The sequence below is a fragment of the Sceloporus undulatus genome, chromosome 1 (genome assembly GCF_019175285.1).
Source record: "Sceloporus undulatus isolate JIND9_A2432 ecotype Alabama chromosome 1, SceUnd_v1.1, whole genome shotgun sequence".
NCBI classification, from domain to species: Eukaryota; Metazoa; Chordata; class Lepidosauria; order Squamata; family Phrynosomatidae; genus Sceloporus; species Sceloporus undulatus.
The window spans coordinates 147,653,897-147,672,908 of NC_056522.1; the positions used below are offsets into that span (position 1 = coordinate 147,653,897).

The 19,012-nt window shown below is 38.4% G+C and overlaps 1 protein-coding gene across 5 annotated transcripts in view; it reads right to left on the reverse strand.

Moving 5' to 3' along the window:
* ROCK2 (Rho associated coiled-coil containing protein kinase 2) overlaps positions 1–19,012 on the reverse strand; it is a 99,375-nt gene that overhangs the window by 7,936 nt on the left and 72,427 nt on the right. For 2 of the 5 annotated variants that reach the window (XM_042448444.1, XM_042448454.1), the window contains exons 20-34: positions 18,273–18,457; positions 17,368–17,437; positions 16,577–16,680; positions 16,305–16,491; positions 15,158–15,251; positions 14,976–15,070; positions 12,965–13,144; positions 12,109–12,277; positions 11,622–11,798; positions 8,497–8,567; positions 6,943–7,031; positions 4,819–4,897; positions 2,707–2,968; positions 1,915–2,143; positions 1–80 (exon numbers count right to left, since the gene is read on the reverse strand). In XM_042448444.1, the coding sequence (XP_042304378.1) occupies positions 47–80; positions 1,915–2,143; positions 2,707–2,968; positions 4,819–4,897; positions 6,943–7,031; positions 8,497–8,567; positions 11,622–11,798; positions 12,109–12,277; positions 12,965–13,144; positions 14,976–15,070; positions 15,158–15,251; positions 16,305–16,491; positions 16,577–16,680; positions 17,368–17,437; positions 18,273–18,457 (2,025 nt within the window). In that variant the 3' untranslated portion in view covers positions 1–46. The remainder of the gene's footprint in view (positions 81–1,914; positions 2,144–2,706; positions 2,969–4,818; positions 4,898–6,942; positions 7,032–8,496; positions 8,568–11,621; positions 11,799–12,108; positions 12,278–12,964; positions 13,145–14,975; positions 15,071–15,157; positions 15,252–16,304; positions 16,492–16,576; positions 16,681–17,367; positions 17,438–18,272; positions 18,458–19,012) is intronic. The other 3 variants (XM_042448432.1, XM_042448463.1, XM_042448473.1) reach the window with 2 other exon arrangements.

A 19,012-nucleotide genomic window follows, 5' to 3' on the forward strand; every position in this document is an offset into this window, starting at 1 on the left:
TGTTGAAATATTAAATAAACAACACAGTATAGGGGGAAAACACAACTCAGTGAAGAATAATTCGAAGGACAGGCCCAGAACTATAAAAGAATAAAATAAAATACATCTGTCACAAAACAGTAACAAATCAAAATATGGTATGTACTGTATTCATTCCAAAGATTCATCACATGTAAAACAAATTCAGATCCAGAAATCAGTATTTAGGTCTCCAAAATTTCTCAGTGGAACTAGAATGCCATTTAGTAGACATCCTCTTGAAGTTAATTTGCAGCTGGCACCTGATGTAAAATGTGGGGGCTCCCTCAACAGGAGTGGGAGACTCAAAGAAAACGCTAAGAAAATTGCTGAAGTCATCAGTAGACTTTCAAGTCCAACTGAGGATTGCTATTTTGACCTATAAATATACATGTTTTTTGGGATGTACATCTCAGCAAATGTACTATGTTACATGGTTGTCACTTTCTCAAGTGAAGAAAAATGGCACCACCAAGAAACATATTAAAAAAAAATTCAGCAAAGAAAAAATATTCACAACTGAAAAATAATCTATATTATAGAATATTAGTGTATATAATATAATATACACTATATAGCTAGAATATATAGAATATAATATAGAATATATAGCTAGGCTAATCCTCATTAGCTGTCCTCATCTGAATGTCCAGAAAGGATACAAACAAAATAGCCACCATGACCACCATATTCTGATACAGGAAAACAGGAAAGCATTTTACAAATTCTATATACAAAACTCTGTTACCTTATATAATAGTTACCGTATTTTCCGGCATATAAGATGACCCCCCAAGTCGTGTGCAGGCAGCACCCTGACCTACTATAGGCTAAATTAGGGGGGTTTGGTGCCCACACGCGCCAGTTTGAGGGGGCCTCTGTGGAGGTCTGGAAGGCGGGTGTCGCAAGTGGTAATAGAGCCTCCCGCAGTCCGTCCCAAAAGGGCACTAGACATCACAGAAGAAGCCACTGGAGCGGAGTATCCTAGGTGGCAGCAGCGGCAGCAGTGGCGAGGCATAAGGGGCCGGCTCTTTCCCTCGGCCCGACCATTCCTCTCCCGCCGGACCGGCTCTGGAGCCACTTCTCTGCCACCTTTTCTGGCTTCCAGCCCCCGAAACTAGCAATGGTGGCGAGAGAGCCTGCAAGGACCCCTCCTGGAGACGGAGAGGTGGCTATGCCATTCGCCTGTCTCTGTGGAGGCCACCAAACACAACCCGGCATATAAGACGGGGGTAAAAAGTAATTTCATATGCCGGAAAATACGGTAGCTTTTGTTCCCGTAACAGCAGAAAACTCTCAAGGTGGCTTCTTCCCAGTCCTCCCTACCATTCAGGCAAAAAAGAATGCTGTACAGCAACTTGCCTGATCTTGAATGTCTATTCTGATACAGTAAATCAGATAGATTTTAAATATAGCTCTCATTTGATTTCTTGAGGCTCTGAAGAAGTCTCCTTCAAGCTCAGGTAACCTTACTTTAAATGGAAGACATCACAGGACATGCTGCTAATTGACATTAAAACAAAGGATTCCACTGCTTCAATGATTCCACTAATGCAAAGCCAAAAATAATCATTTTACTGCTTTGCTAAGTGGGTTTAACTTGGACTTTAGCCTTGGACTTCCTAAGCTGACTCCTACAGTATGTACTGGCCATTTCTCCTTTTGCCCCAAACATTCACAAAACAGATTAGAAGGTCTCCTGGGAAAGATAGCTATTTTACCAGTAGCAGCAATAAAATGCTGTCATGTTGGGTGCTACACTTGAAAGGCCCTTAGACCAATATCTACAAGTCTTTAAGTGAAATTTAGAAAGCATTAGCAATTTCTACTGGCCATAATAACATTTTCTTATAAAACATTGCAGTATTGTGTGTGTGTGTGTGTGTATAATTTTACCTTGGAGGGAAGCCTTCCTTTTTATTTGGAGGAAGCTGTTTGCTTGGCCGTCTGATAGACTGGTTTGGCTGTACCTTCATGGAAGTTCTTGGTGAAGAGCGTGCAAATGGGTCTGGTGCTGGAGGTTTCTTGGGAATCCTTTTCCCCAGGCGGCTCACCCACTTCTGTTGATCCTCTGTAGAACTGGCTAACAGCAGTAGATTCTTTGCAGTTGATATATCATAATTCACTGAAACATATTAAAAACCAGCAACTTAGAATGCAGATACAGAAATCAAACTCACTGTACTTGGATGAAAAAATAATAACCAGGGTCTTTATGTCCTATCACAGACACGTACGTCCTGTCAAAGCTGGTCAGTTTTAAAGAGTCACTGGTTTAAACATGTGCTTAACCCTCCCAGAAAGCATAAAGTTTTTATCTTGCTAGCATGAAACAAAATCCAGCCAAAGAGCAGTCAAATGACAAGACAGATTATATAAGTGTAGACGACATACACCACAACCCCCCAAATTCATCTACAAGGGATGTTTAGGGTGGGGAGGGCAGTCTGACAGGGTAAAAAAGACATAAAATTTGAAACAACTGATAAAAAAAAATCATGCTAGCATCTACTCATATTCTGAATACTGCATGTTTTTACAATGACTTAGAAAGACACTGTATGGATCTAATTTTATATACAAATATAGCACACTTGCTCTAACAAACCAGTCACTACTGGACTTCACAGGATGTGGGAGATTCATCTGACTGTTCCAACCAATCAACCAAAGTTATCTGCTAGATACCTTTGCATGGCGCTATGATCTCTTCTTTTTTATCCATGTGATCTTTATGGCATTTGATGTGGCAACGACGGCACTCCAGTGCAGGAGGAGGTTTGAACATGTGCCATAAGGGCTTCATACAGGCCTCACAGTTGGTAGGAAAGTGATATAGTGTAGGTATGAATTCATGTCCCTTGTGGCAAATATAGTTTGATTTCTCTCCTGCTGATTCCACTGGAAATTCCTGCTCCTTCTTGCTTTCTCCTTCGTTATCGTATAGAATCTGGATCGTACACAGAGAGAACATGCCAGTAATTCTTGATACATGAGCAATCTTTTTCAAGGAGCCAAATGTTTTTTAAAAAAATCAGTTTTATTCATTGAAAATTGCTGTGCATTGCAGCCAACTAATTATAGTGTGGACTTCTTTCAAAGCTATGCAGTAACATCACAGATACAGTGGGACCTCAGTATCTGCGGGGAATCCGTTCCAAACCACCACCACCCTGTGGATACTAAAATCCACAGGGCCTCAGGTCCCATTGTCCCCAATGGCAGTGCATGCACACAGCCGCACAGCCATTAGGGACAACGTGATTTCAGGTAAGCCTCCGCTGTCCCCAATGGCAACATGTGCATGCAGCTGTGCTGCAACTGGGGACAATGGATGCTGTCCCCAATGGTGGTGTGACTTCATGCACACACTGTCTGTCATTGGGGACAACGTATGCGTGCCATCCGCAGATGCTTAAATCCGCAGATGGAAAGTTCGCAGATACCAGGATCCCACCGTATGTCTAAAAATCAACTTCCAGATTTCATCTAGTAGAAGAAGACTTTTATAATCTATTTTCTTATTTAAGTGAGTTAGAACTAATCAGTATGTTGTACCATGATTTCCTGTTTAATTCAAGCCTCTGTGTCTTGGATATCTGTTTCCAATTCATGGAGATGTCAGTGAGATAAAGAGAGGTGGGATAAAACACACTCATGGACTTACTCCCACTTCCAAGAGTATGTAGGTTCTACACACTCAATGTTCATGCTAACAAAAGAGCCTCAGAAACAAAACAAAAATAATAATTTTTATTTTTCGCCTCTCCTCAAATCTAGAGGAGAATGAGACTACTGCAGATTGATGATGGGCCGGCACAGACCGGCTCTAAAAGCTGGTTTCTCAGCAGCTTGGGGTTGTGGCATTTAAAGATCATATGGCCCCAAGATGTCTTGAAGCCACCCAGTCAATCAAACAGTGGCAGCTTCAAGATGTCTGGAGGACGTAGTGTTTAGATGCCATGGAACTGCAGCAGGGCATCTTAAACCCAGACCAAATTGGAGCAGATCTTCTCTACTCTTGTTTGGGCCAGCTTCTCAGTGGATTGGGGCTGCATTATGTGCCTGCTTTAGCCTCAAGGCATCTTGTACGGGGTGGTTTCAAGCCGCCTCTTCATGCCCGTCTGTTCTGCCCCATGAGAGGCTGATTCAAACTGCTTAGTAATATAAAGAATACTTGCAACTCCCAGTAAACTTATTTGATGTACACAGATTGATGTAAATCTTGAATGCTTTATGCAAAGACTTTGGGAACAGGGGGGTTAAAGAGCAGGGAAATACGTCTTCCACTACATAATGGACATTTAAAGGCCTAGAAAAGAACTGGAAAAATGCAGTGAAAACATTTTCCCTTCCCTACTTATTTTTTCTCTCTAATGACTTTTATTTTTAAATTCAAATGGAAAAAATGGTGCAGAGAGGAAGAAAAAACTTTCTCCTACCACTGTAGATCCATATTTATCATCAAAATGTGCTCTTTGTAGCTAAGTTGCTCTCTGAAGCAGGTTGGGGGAGGAGAGACATGGGGAGAAGAGGATACTTCGATATTATGAGCAGCTACTTGCTCATGGAACACTGTATTTCTGTTGAAATAAACTTTATGGCACTGGGGATAGGCTTGCTCTATAAATTTCATAAACATGCTGAAGGCCATAACTTTACATGCTAAAGTATAAATAATGCATATTGTGTTGCTAAAGCAGTAAATCAAGTTTATTTTTCATTAAGAAGTAATCATTAAAGATGATGGAATACTCCATCTTCCTCTCCCACCCAGCTTAATTTTTTTGCTAACAATACCTGGAAAATCCTGGGAATATCCTTGGAATCTGCTCTGTACACATCTGTTTGCGTGACAGGTCGAACATGGAATACTTTGCTATAGTAGCGTGAATGCAGAAAAATAATAAAAATGTAAGATGTGAATATTAAAGAATATAATTCTAGTGTTTATGGAAACATTATCATTTACTTACGTACCACTAAATACTAAACAATAACCTATTGTTTTAAACTTTACTAAAGAAGATTCTACAATGAGTGTATTTTTGAAATTGACAAATATTACTTCAATAATATTTGCTTCACTCGTTTTCTATGTATTCTTTAGACAAACAGCAAGTAATTCAACACAAATAACAAGAAATGGCTATAAAATGAATGCTATTATCTTGATTGGACCCAACAATGAGTAAAGAATCAATATTAAAAATAGATCAGCCTCACCAACCTGATAGTATCCAGATGTTTTTGGGTAATACCTCCCATAATTACTAGCCAACTGCTATGATGGTGGAGGATGCTGGAAGTTGCAGGCGAAAGCATCTGAAGAGACATCTGTTACCTTCCCTCCCTTGGGTTGCTTATCTCCAGAGACAGGTAAAGGTGTCTCAAGTAAAGGATTTTATTTAACCATCTCTTTTTCAATTACTATCCTTTTTTCAATGAACATGGCTCAAGGATGCAGTAACCTCCATACAAATTTCTAACAGCTACATGGATCATCAATGCTTCTGGCAATTATGGGCTACATTTAACTGGCAGTCACAGCTAGAGTAGATCCACTGAATCAGTGGGAATTTGTTTAACTCAAATCTCATGTAATTTTCAGAGAATTAAATGTGTCTACTTGGTTGGCACTAGCAACCAGGTTTAGACCCATTATGTCTGCCTTGTGTTATTTACATGTGTTGCTCACAGAATGGAAGATCTATGCTCAGAAACACTAACTATTTGGCACATCCCCCACTCAAGTGTTTCTAAATTGGAATGAAAACCATACATAATTCACCACAGACACACTCACCAGCTTTTGCATCACACTAGTAACAACTAATTTTGGGAGCTTTTTTTAAATATAGTTTAAGGGGAATGTTAATATAAAACTTAATCCCACTCAAAACCAATGACTGGAAAACAAAGAGAAAAGGGAGGGGCTGGAGAATGTGATCCTGCACCCAACTTTCTTATATCTACTATGGCTTAAGGAACTTGGGTAAACAAGCCCTACCGTATTAATACAGTAGAGTCTCGATTATAAGACATAAACGGGGCCGACTAATAGATACCTGAAAATGTCAGATAATCCGGAGGCTCATTTTGTCCCCAATGACAGCACGCATGCACCCATGCCGCCATTGGAGACAAAAGTCCCTCGCCTCCCCTCCCCCCTCCCTCCTTCTTCCCTGCTTCCCTCCTGCTTCCTCTGCGGTGGCGGATCTTCCCTTTCCCCCAAAGGGCTCTTTGGAGCCCTTTGAGGGAAAGGAAAGGGAGGCAGGGATGAAGAGGACTCGGTGGCATTGGAGGAGAGGCCTGGCCCAAGCAGGGAAGATAAGCAGGGAACGAGGGAGGGAAGGGGTGAAGGAAGGAAAAAAGAGGGAGGGAGGAGGGGAGACGGCGAGGGGAGGTGAGGGACTGTTGTCCCAAATCCGACGTCCCATGCTTCTTTGTGAGTGCGCCTCGGGCACGCTCACAAAGAAGCATGGGACATCAGATAATCCAGAACGTCGGATAACCAAAGGTCAGTTAACCAAGACTCTACTGTATATACTCTATAATAAATTATAATTTGCCAGTTTCCATACATCATTAATTGATATAATTTAAATAATGTATTTTCTCTTAATTCAAAATATTTTTTCCCAAAGTCTCTGAGAATTGTAATGTAAAATTTGTTGTTGTTGTTGTTGTTGTTATGCGTCTCCAACGTATGGCAACCTTAACACAAACCTATCACAGGGTTTTCTGGGGCTAAGAATGTGTAACGTGCCCAAGATCACCCAGTGGGTTTCCAGTTGGACCCTGGTCTCCAAAGTCGCAGTCCACTGCTCAAAACACCACGCTAGGTCTCTTAAAGTGTATTACACTAATATATTATCTAAAGCAAATTGATAAAATGAAGAAAGTCTTCTAGTAAATACATACTCGATGTCTAAGACCATGTAAGGATTTGATTGTTCTTTATCTTGTTCACTATGGTAGAATAGGACCTTCTTGCTGCTAACAACCACATACTGTTGAGAAAAAGAAACAAATATGGGTCACAATTTTTCATTTTGAATTCTACAAACTCTCTCTCTTCCAAGGCAGTATTTTTACAATGTAAAGATATATCATAAAACTTGGATCTACATAAATTATTATTTGAACCTATTTGGGTACTGGTTAAATTATTTTTTACAACAGCATATATCGATTCACAATTTATGTTACAACTGACAAAACAAGCAAGTGATGTTTACAACATAAGGAGTAATCAAAAAGCACACATTATCAAAGAGTTATGAAGTGGGAAGTGTCAAAATCTGGACTATTTTTTTAAAAAAAAAACCTACAGGGGGGGGGGACCTTACCTACTTGCAAATGTGTTCTTTCTGCAATTTTTGGCTTACGGTTGAGTATCTTGAAGTTGCATATTCAAAATGTGAAAATTTAACTACTCTCTTGCAAAATACATTACCTTCATATGATTCCCTATCTTTTCTATCTCAAGTTCCACCAATGTCATTTTTAAAAACTGGAATCCCACCATGATAGAAACAAATGGTCCACTTTTCCCAGGAAGAACATTTCTATATTTACCGGCCTTGTGATATTATATTTATAAATAATAGTAAGGTTTAAAGACATTTAAAAAAATGCTACAGTATTGTTGTGAGTAAACACACACACAAATAACCCAAAATAGTAATTCCACTGGTAGTGGGAAACTGTAATATATTTTAACAATAAACTCTAGTGCTAGTGGTAACTGTAAAACACAAAGAACAAAAAATTGTAACAGTACTGTATTGTTGAGATGTTTATTGCTCTGAGTACTGTTTTACCTTTTTTAAAATTATATTTTCAATGTATATAAGCTATTTTTAGGTATCTGTATTTAATAGTTTTGTTGTTTAATTGTGCATTTTTAAAAACAAAACCTTTGGAATGTACATTTTAATCAATTTATATTTTAAATTTGGTAAACTGCCTTGGGTTCCTTGGTGGGAGAAACATACCGGTAGGTTATAAATGGAATAAATAAAAAATAAACAATAAATAGCCCAGGTTGACTGGGTCCCATTTGTGGTAAATACACCATTGCTTGAGAAGTACTATTCTACCTTATGCCTGGTGATTTTCCCTGCTCCTCCCACTCCCATCTCTTAGGAGAAAACTAATAGCTAAGAAGGGAACTACGAGGACATAGGTAGCCAATACGGAAAAAGCAGCAAGAAAGGCTCCTCTTTCCCTGTGTTAGTGAGATTTTTATCCCTCCTAGTTTTGTCTGCCTCCTGAAAGAAGACTCTTCTCAGTTCTTCTGAATTAAGAATTCTCAAGAGCTCATGTATATTAAATGTAACATGTAGCCAGCCTCAATCCTGAAAAGCACCAACAAATCACAAGCAGTAATTAATGCTCTGGGCTTGTTTCAGCATAAAAAGACAGAAGGTTCTACATACCAAAGTAACATCTTTAAAACATTACATTTCTTACCTTTCTCACCCATCCAAATTTCTTTGTGTTGTTTCTGGCAGGCAACGATAGCCAGCCCTCTAATCTTGACTCTGGAGAGTATTAAAACGAACAAACGTTTAAAGAAATGTTATTATTTAGGCATTTTATTTTCATGAAAGCATGCCAAGCTGAGAAAAATGTTTTTTCTAAAAGGCATGCTCATCTGAAATTCTTCTACAAGTTAATACTGCATCATATAGAGCTGAAATTACATAGGCAAAACAAACAACATTCTAGTAATAAGACAGGACCACTACACATTCCTATTAGTAAAGATTTTGTGTCTGATAGCAGATACATATATAAAGCTTTTATTATTGCTATGATTCATTCCATTTTATTTTGCAAAAAACATCAGTTGCATACACATCAAAGTTCTCCACCTAATATACTTTTAGATTAATGAACACATACTTGTAGTAATGAAATCTAATTACTGCACAGCTGCAACAATACAGTTAGCCCTTCACGTCTGCAGCTTTGACTTTTGCATATTAATATGTTCTCTTTAATAATCTCTAAGTCCTCCAATGTGACTCTGTCAGAGGTTGACCGTAGAGTCACACTGAAAGACCTAGAGATTCCTAGAGAAAACACTTCTCTAGGCATTTATAGGTCTTCCAGTATGATGCTATGATCAACGTCTGCCAGATGTTGATCATAGTTTCGCTGGGAGGACCTAGAGATTCCCTTTAAATATGGAGCTAGGACTGAGTATCTTGGTTTTTAGCAGAGCTTTTCTAGAATTCATTGCCACTATTTCATCAACATTTGCAGCAAATTTACAATTGGCTGTTTTAATAAAGATGAATAAGGAGTATTAACTGAGGTCTATCAATGGCTTTCTTATTTTACTTCTTCAATCCCATAAAAAAAGTGGTGCAACTTTTGGGTATCGCTTAAGGTGATTTTTCTTTAAAACTGTGTGCGTCCCCTGCTTTTAAAATTAAAATACTCTGGGTTTTGAACAAAAATGTGGGTAACTGCTGCCCCAAATTCTGCAATACAGGGCCATCTCCTGGCCATGACCTAGCCATGCCTTGGTCCATCATAAATTAGAAATGCAGGCCATATTTTGCTGAGCTTTGTTTTTGTTTTGATAACACTTTTTGTTAGCAGTTTCACAAATAAAAATCACATTTATATTCTAAGGTAGCGTTGCTAATGCTGTCTGAAACCCAGGACAAATATGTATGCATGCACAGATACTCCACAATTAAGAGAACACTGCAGTTTCTTAATTGTTGGTTTTCCTACTAGCTCTCCATCAATTCAACAAATGATGGGCTTTAAATTTTCGGAGGTGGGCATATAGGGAAAGCATATGCTACATTTTGCAAATACTCCGGTCATAGTTCATTAATTAAGGAATGATATCATGACAGATACAGAATCATGTATAGCAAAGCTGAAGGGGAGTCTCCCATTGAGAAAAGCCATCCCTGTCACTTTCCTTTGCCACAGAACAATTTCAGTCCAAGCATTTCATCAAAAACGTTGGTTAGTTAATTATTCTAAGCATTCCAAAAATTCTACTCCAGTTCCACAAACATGAATACTATTTAGGTCTGCCTTCCCAGTTTTATTTTTGTAAGCATTCCCCTCTCATCCTATAGAAGCAAAATGTCTATTTAAAAGAGAGATGGAAAACCTGTGCCCCTTCAAATGTTGGTGTACTTTAATTGCTATTACAGTCAGCTCTTGATATCCACTGATAATTTATCCATAGATTCAACCATACATGGTTTGAAACTATTCAAAAGAATATAAATTTCAAAAAGCAAAACTTAATTTTGCGATTTTATATGAGGAATACCATTTTACTATGCCATTGTATTTAATGAGACTTAAGCATCCACTGATTTTGGTATCCATGGGGGTTCGTGGAACCAAACCCCAATGGATACTACGGAGCCACTGTATCTCTGCTCACTGGCCATGCTGCCTGGAGCTCTTGAGAGTTGGAGTCCACCATCTAGATAGCCACAGGTGCCTGACCAGTGTCTAAAGTAAATTCTCCACAGTCTCTAATGATCTGTTTCACAGACCATTCAAATATTTTCTATGTTGGGTGATCCTCTTCTAATAAACCACACAATTAAAATGTACACTGATAAGAGAAACAATGTCTAGACAATAGCAAATACAGTGTGCCCATGCCATATGCGAGCACACTATACGCGGCTTTCAGCTTCCACAAAAGCCGCACAACAGTAGAAGGAAAGGCACCCATGCCCGTGGCGCCACATGTACGTGCCCTATTGTTTCTAATGGGGCGCAAGCATACGCGGATTTTCCCTTATGCAGGGACATCAAATTCAGTGTGTGATGAGGAGAGCTGCCAATAAAAATGTGTAATGAGCTTACAGATTTGCATAGCTAGATGAAATTATAACAACTGGAAACTCAAGAAAGTGAGTTCTGAAGTGGAGCCAGCCTGTTAATTTTGCAATACCTTTAATTTGCTGCCTGCACAGCCATTTTGAATGTACAACTTCTAATTTCTCTGCTTGACACAGTCCATGATCCAGAAGCATACATGTTTATTCTAGAATAACTCACCCTCAGCAGCAATTCCTACAGAAGAGTCCCATGCTCAGTATAGTTAAGATTAAGTGGATTCATTGACTGACTTTTAACTGACTACATTTAAACAGTTTTGACAGTCATCAGCATCTCAGTGTAGGCTTTTTAAATCTGATGACACTGATGAAACAGTGGTTTAATGCACAATTTTGCAAACAATAGTCCTATTTCCAAAGCATACTGCTCAAACTCCTCCTCTAATTAAAACTTTCTGTCACTGAATAATCAGGGAATATTTCAGATGATTAATTAAAGGTTGGTGTCTTAAGTTTGTTATCAATGGCTCTGGATGGGTAAATGAATGGCTGATTAGGGGGAAAGTGTGTGGCATCTGTTTCCCTGTAACAGCATCCACAATGCCCAATAAAAGGATTACTATCAGTTGCTGCTGCAGATAACAGCAGTTATCCTTTCCTCATGCAACAAACTACTGCTTTCCATGTTAGTAATGCAAAATTAGAGGAATAACCTTCAAAAGCAAGAGCATTTCATCACTACACTGTTTTCATGAATGTCACCTGGATTGTCAGGTTCTGAAGGGACTTGTTCAGGAGACAACGGTTCTTCCTCTGAGTCAGAATCAGAGCTGAGAAACACTCGAGAACTAGAAGGCTTAGTAGCAATACTGACAGAAGTAGAAGAGCGTTCATAGGTAAAAGACATGGACTCCGAAGTGTGGGACTGAGTGATACGAACTGAGTGCCCAGCACGAAGGGGGGAAATCCAGAAAGAATTAATGAAAAGTAGCTTTGAAAATTACTACACTAGTTTCTTTAGTTACTATGTTACAGAATAATAAAACACATTTAGAGAAAACATGAGGAAATACTATAATACTATATTTTTTCACATTTTAAAAGATAGGGGTTTTTTGCTAAAAGGTGAAAATGTTGGCAAGAAAGGTTATATACTTCTCTGTAACGTCCAATGCTTCAAAGCAATCCATTTAAACATTTTTATTTCTTTACCAAAATAGAAGTAAGGCTAATAAAGGATTAATCTTACCAGGAAATCCATCATCAGCCTCTGCCTCCCCTGGGCCACAGCCTATACTAGTGCTGTCTAAACTAATGTGTACTGATTGAAGCTGAGAGCGAAGCTGCTCAATGTCACTATCTTTGCTGTCGAGAGCCATCTGCAGTTCAATTCTTATCTGGCTTTCTTCGGCTATTTGCTGTAAAAGGAGAGAGAGAAAACAAACTTAGACCTTTCTTATTAACAGATGTTTACCACATTATAAAGCCTTCCTTGTCTGCAGGATTTTACTAGCCTGGTTTTTTTAACTCCAACTACTAAAATGTAGGAGAGCCAATATGACAGTGGTTGAGTGTAGAACTAGGATTCTGGAGATTGGGGTTTGACTACTTGCTTGGTGACACTGGGCGAGTCACACTCTCAGCCCCAGAAAACTCCATGATAGATTCATCTTAGGTTTGTCATAAGTCATTAATGACTTGAAGGTGCACAACAACAACAACAAATACTAGAAAGAAGGGGGGATTATAAAGGACCTTCTATTTCAGTACAGTTGGACTGCATTAATTCTAAAGAGAACAATGGGAGGATGGCAACTGAATCATTGTAGTGCAGCCTCTACCAAGCTGGTACATACAGATGGCTTGGGCAGAATCTAAATGCTGGCAGGGACTGATGCAAGTTGTAGTTCAAAATCTCAAGGGCATCTAATTGGGGAGAAACTACTGTAATGGCTTTAGGGATGCAAGGTAGTTTCAAATATTCAAAGGACCACAGATTGTGGGAGAATTAGAAATACTATGTGGGTGTCTTCACACACATCCAGCCTCGCTAAGCTATGCAGCAGTTTGAAAAGTCCCTTATATATTTATATTTAGGTACTTACAGCTTGCATTTCATTGATCTCCCTCTGATATTTGATCATCATTTGAGTTAACTTTTCACGTTCGGATTTGAGTTCCATATGCAGTTTCCTATTCTCTTTTTCTTTTCTTCTGACATCAGTATCAGCCCCTCGTTGGATTGGATTCTTGCGATTCATTACTTCAGCCAGTTTGTTCACAGCCTGGTTGGTGGGGAAAGAATGCACAAAAAACAGCTGCTACATTAGAACTATAGAATCAGAAGTCATCATTTCAATCTACCTTTAAAGCATTTGCTTTCAAGGTTTTTCTCCTCAACTGATATTGAATTAATTTTGGTTTAAGTTTGAACATGGTCATTATCCAATGTTTCAAAAAAAGATTTACAAATGCATGTGAATGCAGAATGAATTTTATGCTCATGGTCCTTATCAGGAAAACAAAACTGAGTTCAGTTTATCTAATAATGTTTTTGAACAGACAGAGAAAGGAAAAAAGCAAACAAAAACAGAGAACATAACAAATCATTAACGGCTAGTTTATTTATAAAAGGGTCCCATACTTAGGTATATTTTTTATAGAATTTTGTGTGACAATAGTTATACTATATATACTCATGTATAAGCCTAGAAATGGGCCAATATAAGTACTGTACTTTAACTTTTATATAAAAAAAGGAACCATCATCTGGTGAAAGGCAAGAATATAATCTGTCCTGGAAGCACTGACCCCGTCTACTCTCTCGTCCCATCCAGCCTTTAATGTGAGCACAAACAGTTATGCCTGCTGGGATTTTGTAAATTCTTTGACATTATTTTCCTTTGCTTCATGCATTACATTCTTTGTTACACGTCCTTACGTTTTAACCTCGACTTATCTGTGGGTGGTATCAAAATCCATAATTTTGGTCCCCAAACCTCCCCTTGATATATATGTGAGGTTAAGCATATATGGTAGGTTTTAAAATTTCATTAACCAAAATTGCAGTGTATCCAAAACCCATTGGTTTGCTAAAGCAGGGATCATTTATATATTTTTTTCAAGAGCTATGTGGCCTTTAGTGTAGTTTGTTGTTTCTTTTGTACAAATGGCAAAAGAGACATCTATATTGCAGAATTAATGCAGTCTGACACAGCTTTAACTACTACGGCTCAATGCTTTGGAATTCTGGGATTAGCAGTTTTGTTAAATATTTTGTCTTCTCTGTAAGAGAGTTCTAGTGCCACAACAAACTACAAATCTTTGAATTCCATAGGCTGGAGATATGGCAATTAAAGCAGTGTCAAACTGCATTAATTCTGCAGTGTAGTAGAAGCAGCATGTTTCCTATGTAACAAAGGTAATGTTTATCTTATCACTTTAAAAAGTTACAATGATGAGGATGCTTTATAGATCACAATTCATGCCCCATGGTTCTGTGATGAAGTATAAAGTATACTTCAAAAGCAGTTCTACTGAAGTATAAAATATTTCCAGGACTTTTAAAAATAGTAATTCAGTTGCTCTAACTCTTTTCTAAAAATGAACCAGATCATCCTGTGAACAGATGGTACAGCAGAGCACACCATTCATTGACCCTGGGCCCTTGAAGGCAAGGTTGAAGGGAGCCTTTGCCTGAAGAGGTGGAGGTCTGACCTTAACTCAGAGGATGTGACAGCTGCCTCCCAGCCTAAGACACGAAAGGGAGTTTATAAGCAAGGTCCCCTACAGGAAGAAGGTCTCTGACTCTGCAGTTAAGGCCTGACTGGACCTGGGAGCTCAGGCTTAAAAACCTCAGTTGTGGAAAAGAAAGGCTGCTGGAAACAGCATCTTAACCTGGCTGTAGTCCCTTCTTTGATTCCTTAGCTCCTGCTTCTTTTTTTGTACTTGGCCTTGGACTGCCCTGTATTCCATGTCTTCAGACTGCCCTTACCTGGAATGCCTACTCTCTTCCATAGTCCTCTGACTACTTGGACCCACCAAGCAGAGGAATATCTAATACTGTAGTGATAACCAAACTTTTTCTTTTTGTCACATTTCTCATATGTAATTTACCTGGGTCTTCATGGTTCTTTCATAAGCCAACTGTTTCTCATACTGAGTCTTAAGCTGATCTATATCATTTTCCTCCTCATTAATACGAACAATTCCTGTAAAGACAGATAATGCTAGTTAAGTGACTCCTAAAATCTATCACTAAGCAAATAAAACCCTTTAAAAAAAAAAGGAACACTCACTCTCCTGGACTTCTTTAAGTTTATTATTGAGCTCTTCTTTTTCATTTGCCAGATTTGCCACATCACTAGTTAGCGTCCTATTTGCTTCTTCCAACTAGGATACAGAAATTAAAGGGCGAATGTGTTATTCACAGACATTAAAAACTAGTCAACTAACTCTTCAAGTAAGAGCTGACACTGCTGCAGGGAAAGGGTGGGGTGTGTGTGCTGCTACTAAAAGAAGATATGGAAAACGTTGTGTGGAAAGCAAATAGAAATGAGGGTGTGATGTGTAAGAACAGAATTGTTAGAAAGATGTAACAAAGGGATCTCAATACTAAATAAAAATGTTTCTGGGGTAAAATGTTTAAGAAAAAAAGTCAGCTCTAGTTAAGGAGCTGGATTTCAGAGTATGACCGGGTGACAAAACAGAAATATAACAGGCTGAATTCAGACCAGAATCCAATTTACAACAGAAGCCAAATACTGCATAAGCCAATCAAAAGAGGAAATAGAATTTCTTAAGGAATGTCTTGTTGCTGATATAAAACACATTAGAACAAAATGTGATTTACAATCCTGATACCATAATTTTTATTACAAAATTATATGTTAACTTATTTGGGAGGATGAGTTTAGTACTAAAGCAATCATGTCTATAGGATAGTAGCGTTATGTATTTAGCAAGTACCCTATTGAAGATAACAGCATTTTTCCACCAGGCACGAAATAAAATATAAACTCTCAATCCTGAAAAATATTTTCACTAAGAAAATATTCTATATTTTCATTATAGAATACAGTTAGCCATTTGTACCCACCGATTCTTTATCCATGGATACCACCATCCACAGCTTAAAAATACTCAAAAAGTATATAAATTCAAAAAGGCAAAACTTGATTTTGCCACTTTATATAAGGAATACCAATTTAATATGCCATTGTATACAATGGGATTTGAGTATCCTACTGGATTTTGGTATCATGGGGGAACGAAACCTCAGCAGATACCAAGGGCCCATTGTACACTGGTTTATTCTGTAACTTGGTATTCTTTCAGGCTATGGAGACTAATTCATAATGCTGAAGGAGTTAGTGTTATGAGTTAGTATTCTACAGAAATTCTGCCAACACAAACTATCATGGAGGTTTCGTGTGAATTACTTACTGATCCTATAGTGGCATCTTTTTCTGAAAGCTCTTGTTTGTGCCTAGCCATCATTTCTTTAATCTCCAGCTCTTTCATTATCTTTTCTTTTTCCAGATCTGAATACTGTTCCTCAGCAATAGAACGAGCCAACTGTTCAGAATCTGCTTTGGTTAAGGTAATTTCAAGTTGGGCTGCCAAAGAATCCCTGTAAGGCAAAAATAAATGAGTGACACAATTGAAGAAATTATACAGTTCCAAAATTTCTAAACAGCCAACCAGCAAATTCTGACCTCTCATCCTGCAGCTCTTGTATCTTCTGCTGCATTTCCTTACAAAGTTTGGTCTTTTCTTCACATTCTTCTTTAAGTTCCCGAACTTGTGTTTTATACAGCGTCTGAAATGTTTTTATGAAGGAAAACTTATGCACCTATTGTAGCACTGATGCAGTAAATTGAACAGAAAAAGGTTTCATTAGAAAGGCTCTTTTGCCTTCGCTTCTCCTTCAAGAAATGGAATCCTCAGACTTCAAGAAAAATGCTCATACTGAACACATCAGTTTCTGACATTATAAATGTCAGGGTTCTGAAATACTGTACTGAACCAGAGGTTTCAATTTAACCAAAACATATTATGGCTACTAAATCTCATATATAAGTGTCAGGATAGCGACTCATAGTATACTATCTTTCATTCCCATTTCCTAGGGCTCAAAACTGGGACAATTCATTTTTCAAACAGGGAAATCGCACATTGTTAATGCTCCTATTGCAAAGCATGATTAAAATGACGTAACATGGCAAAGACATGCTATTGGAAAACCGAATTCACAACTCAAAGACATAGCTGTGTTAGTCTGTAAAATCATTATGCAAAGGGATCTTGTAGCCCTTTTGAGACTAACTGAAATGTAGAAGTTGATAGCATGTGCTTTCATAGACTTCAGTCTACTTCCTCAGATGCGGACAACTGTAAAGCTACTAATTCCCACTGGGAAAGTTGATTTATGCTGCAATGACAGAGCCATGAAACACTTTGGGCCTTATGCTTAAGGGGCATAATAAAGATGTCATGGAATACATACTGAAAAATACTGTTCTGCTTCAAGTTGGTCTTGAAGTTCTTTCATTTGTCCATCAGCATCCTGACGTTCCCTGTTAGAGTAAGATATGTGCACATTTTTAAAGTACACAACTCTGACAACCACTGTTTAATAAATTAGATACATTTTAATTAGATTAATAAATTAGATCCCCCAATCCTCCACCAACTCTTTCAGTCAGTCCATAATATCATTTAACACTCCTGTCACAAGAAGCATCTCTACTTTATGAAAAATGTACTTATAGCCATTTGTCAGTTTCTGAAAACATGTTGACATTTGACAGATGCTACATTGAACTGTATTTTTAAGCAACTAACCTACTATAGTTACTTGCAAATTGGACCAGGCAGGAAATGAAATGGCAAAGGCGTGAATTATACAGAATGGTCTGATTTAAAAAAAAAAAGTTTGAAATACAATATGGGGGGAAAACAGACCGACCTAAAGGGGCAGAGTCATGTCACCCCTGAAAGAACCAGGTGGGCACCACGGCAACCACACGCCACAGTCCCACTTGTGTTTTGCCATTGCAAAAAAGAAGCGGCAAATTGCCGCACTTTTTGCTGTGGTTTTTCCTGCCCCGCCAGGGTTTTGCAGTGCTGCGACTTCCCATTGACACGGAGGTGTACACTTTCTGAATGCCATGCAGCCTTGAAGCCGCAGTATTGTGTTGGTCTGTACCGGCCCAAAATTAACCATTTCACTATGCCTCTAATTCTTCATTAGTCATATATCTGGTTGAAGGTGGAATCCATCACCTGTTGTCAACTTTTTCCTGACTCCACATTATCCTCTTTAGTGCTATGGATGTCAGGTGAGCCACAACTGCTGAGATGTAATACAAAAATAATAATATACATGTCCTTCTTGTTGAACTGACTTACTTGCGAAGTTCATTATTTTGCTTTTCCAAACTTAATTTGATTTCCAAAAGATGGTTATTCTCCTGTTTCAGCTGTTTCTCCGTCATTTTCAATGCATTGACATGCTGGGTTTGCATCTTGAGGTCATTTTGTGTGAGGCAACGTTTTTGTGTTTCCTGTTCTATTTTCAACGTCAAGTTTTCAACCTAGAACATAAATGGATTGTTTCAGCTGCTGTTGATGTGAGTCTTGGAGTTGTTTCTGACCCTAGGCCAAACCTATCAGGGGAATTTCTTGGCAAGAAACCCCTTGCCTTCCTCCATGGCTCAGAGACTGTTACCCAGTGGGGGTTTCCATGGCTTAACAGGGAGAACAGAGAACAGAGTAAATACTAAGATCTATTTTTAACAAAGTTTTTAGTAAGAATGGCTGGTAATCTAAGTATGTCATTTGTAGGAAAATGGCCAGAATGGCAAATCTCATCATCCATAACAATCACTGTAAGCAATGAGGGATCACTGTCCTTGTGGTGAAACAACAGACCATAAGTTGCACACTTTTGGTTATAAGCAGCATACTCAGAAAGTCCTTGAAGTCTGATTAATTTTTGTTCATGGTCCTAATAAATAGGCTTTAGAATAATCGCTCCTTCTGGTTTCAATGAAAGAGCTGCTTCCATTAGGGATGAATGCCACTATCTCATTCCTGCTTGAAAGCAAAACTCCACTGACCTGTAGAAACTACCGACACATTATGTTCTT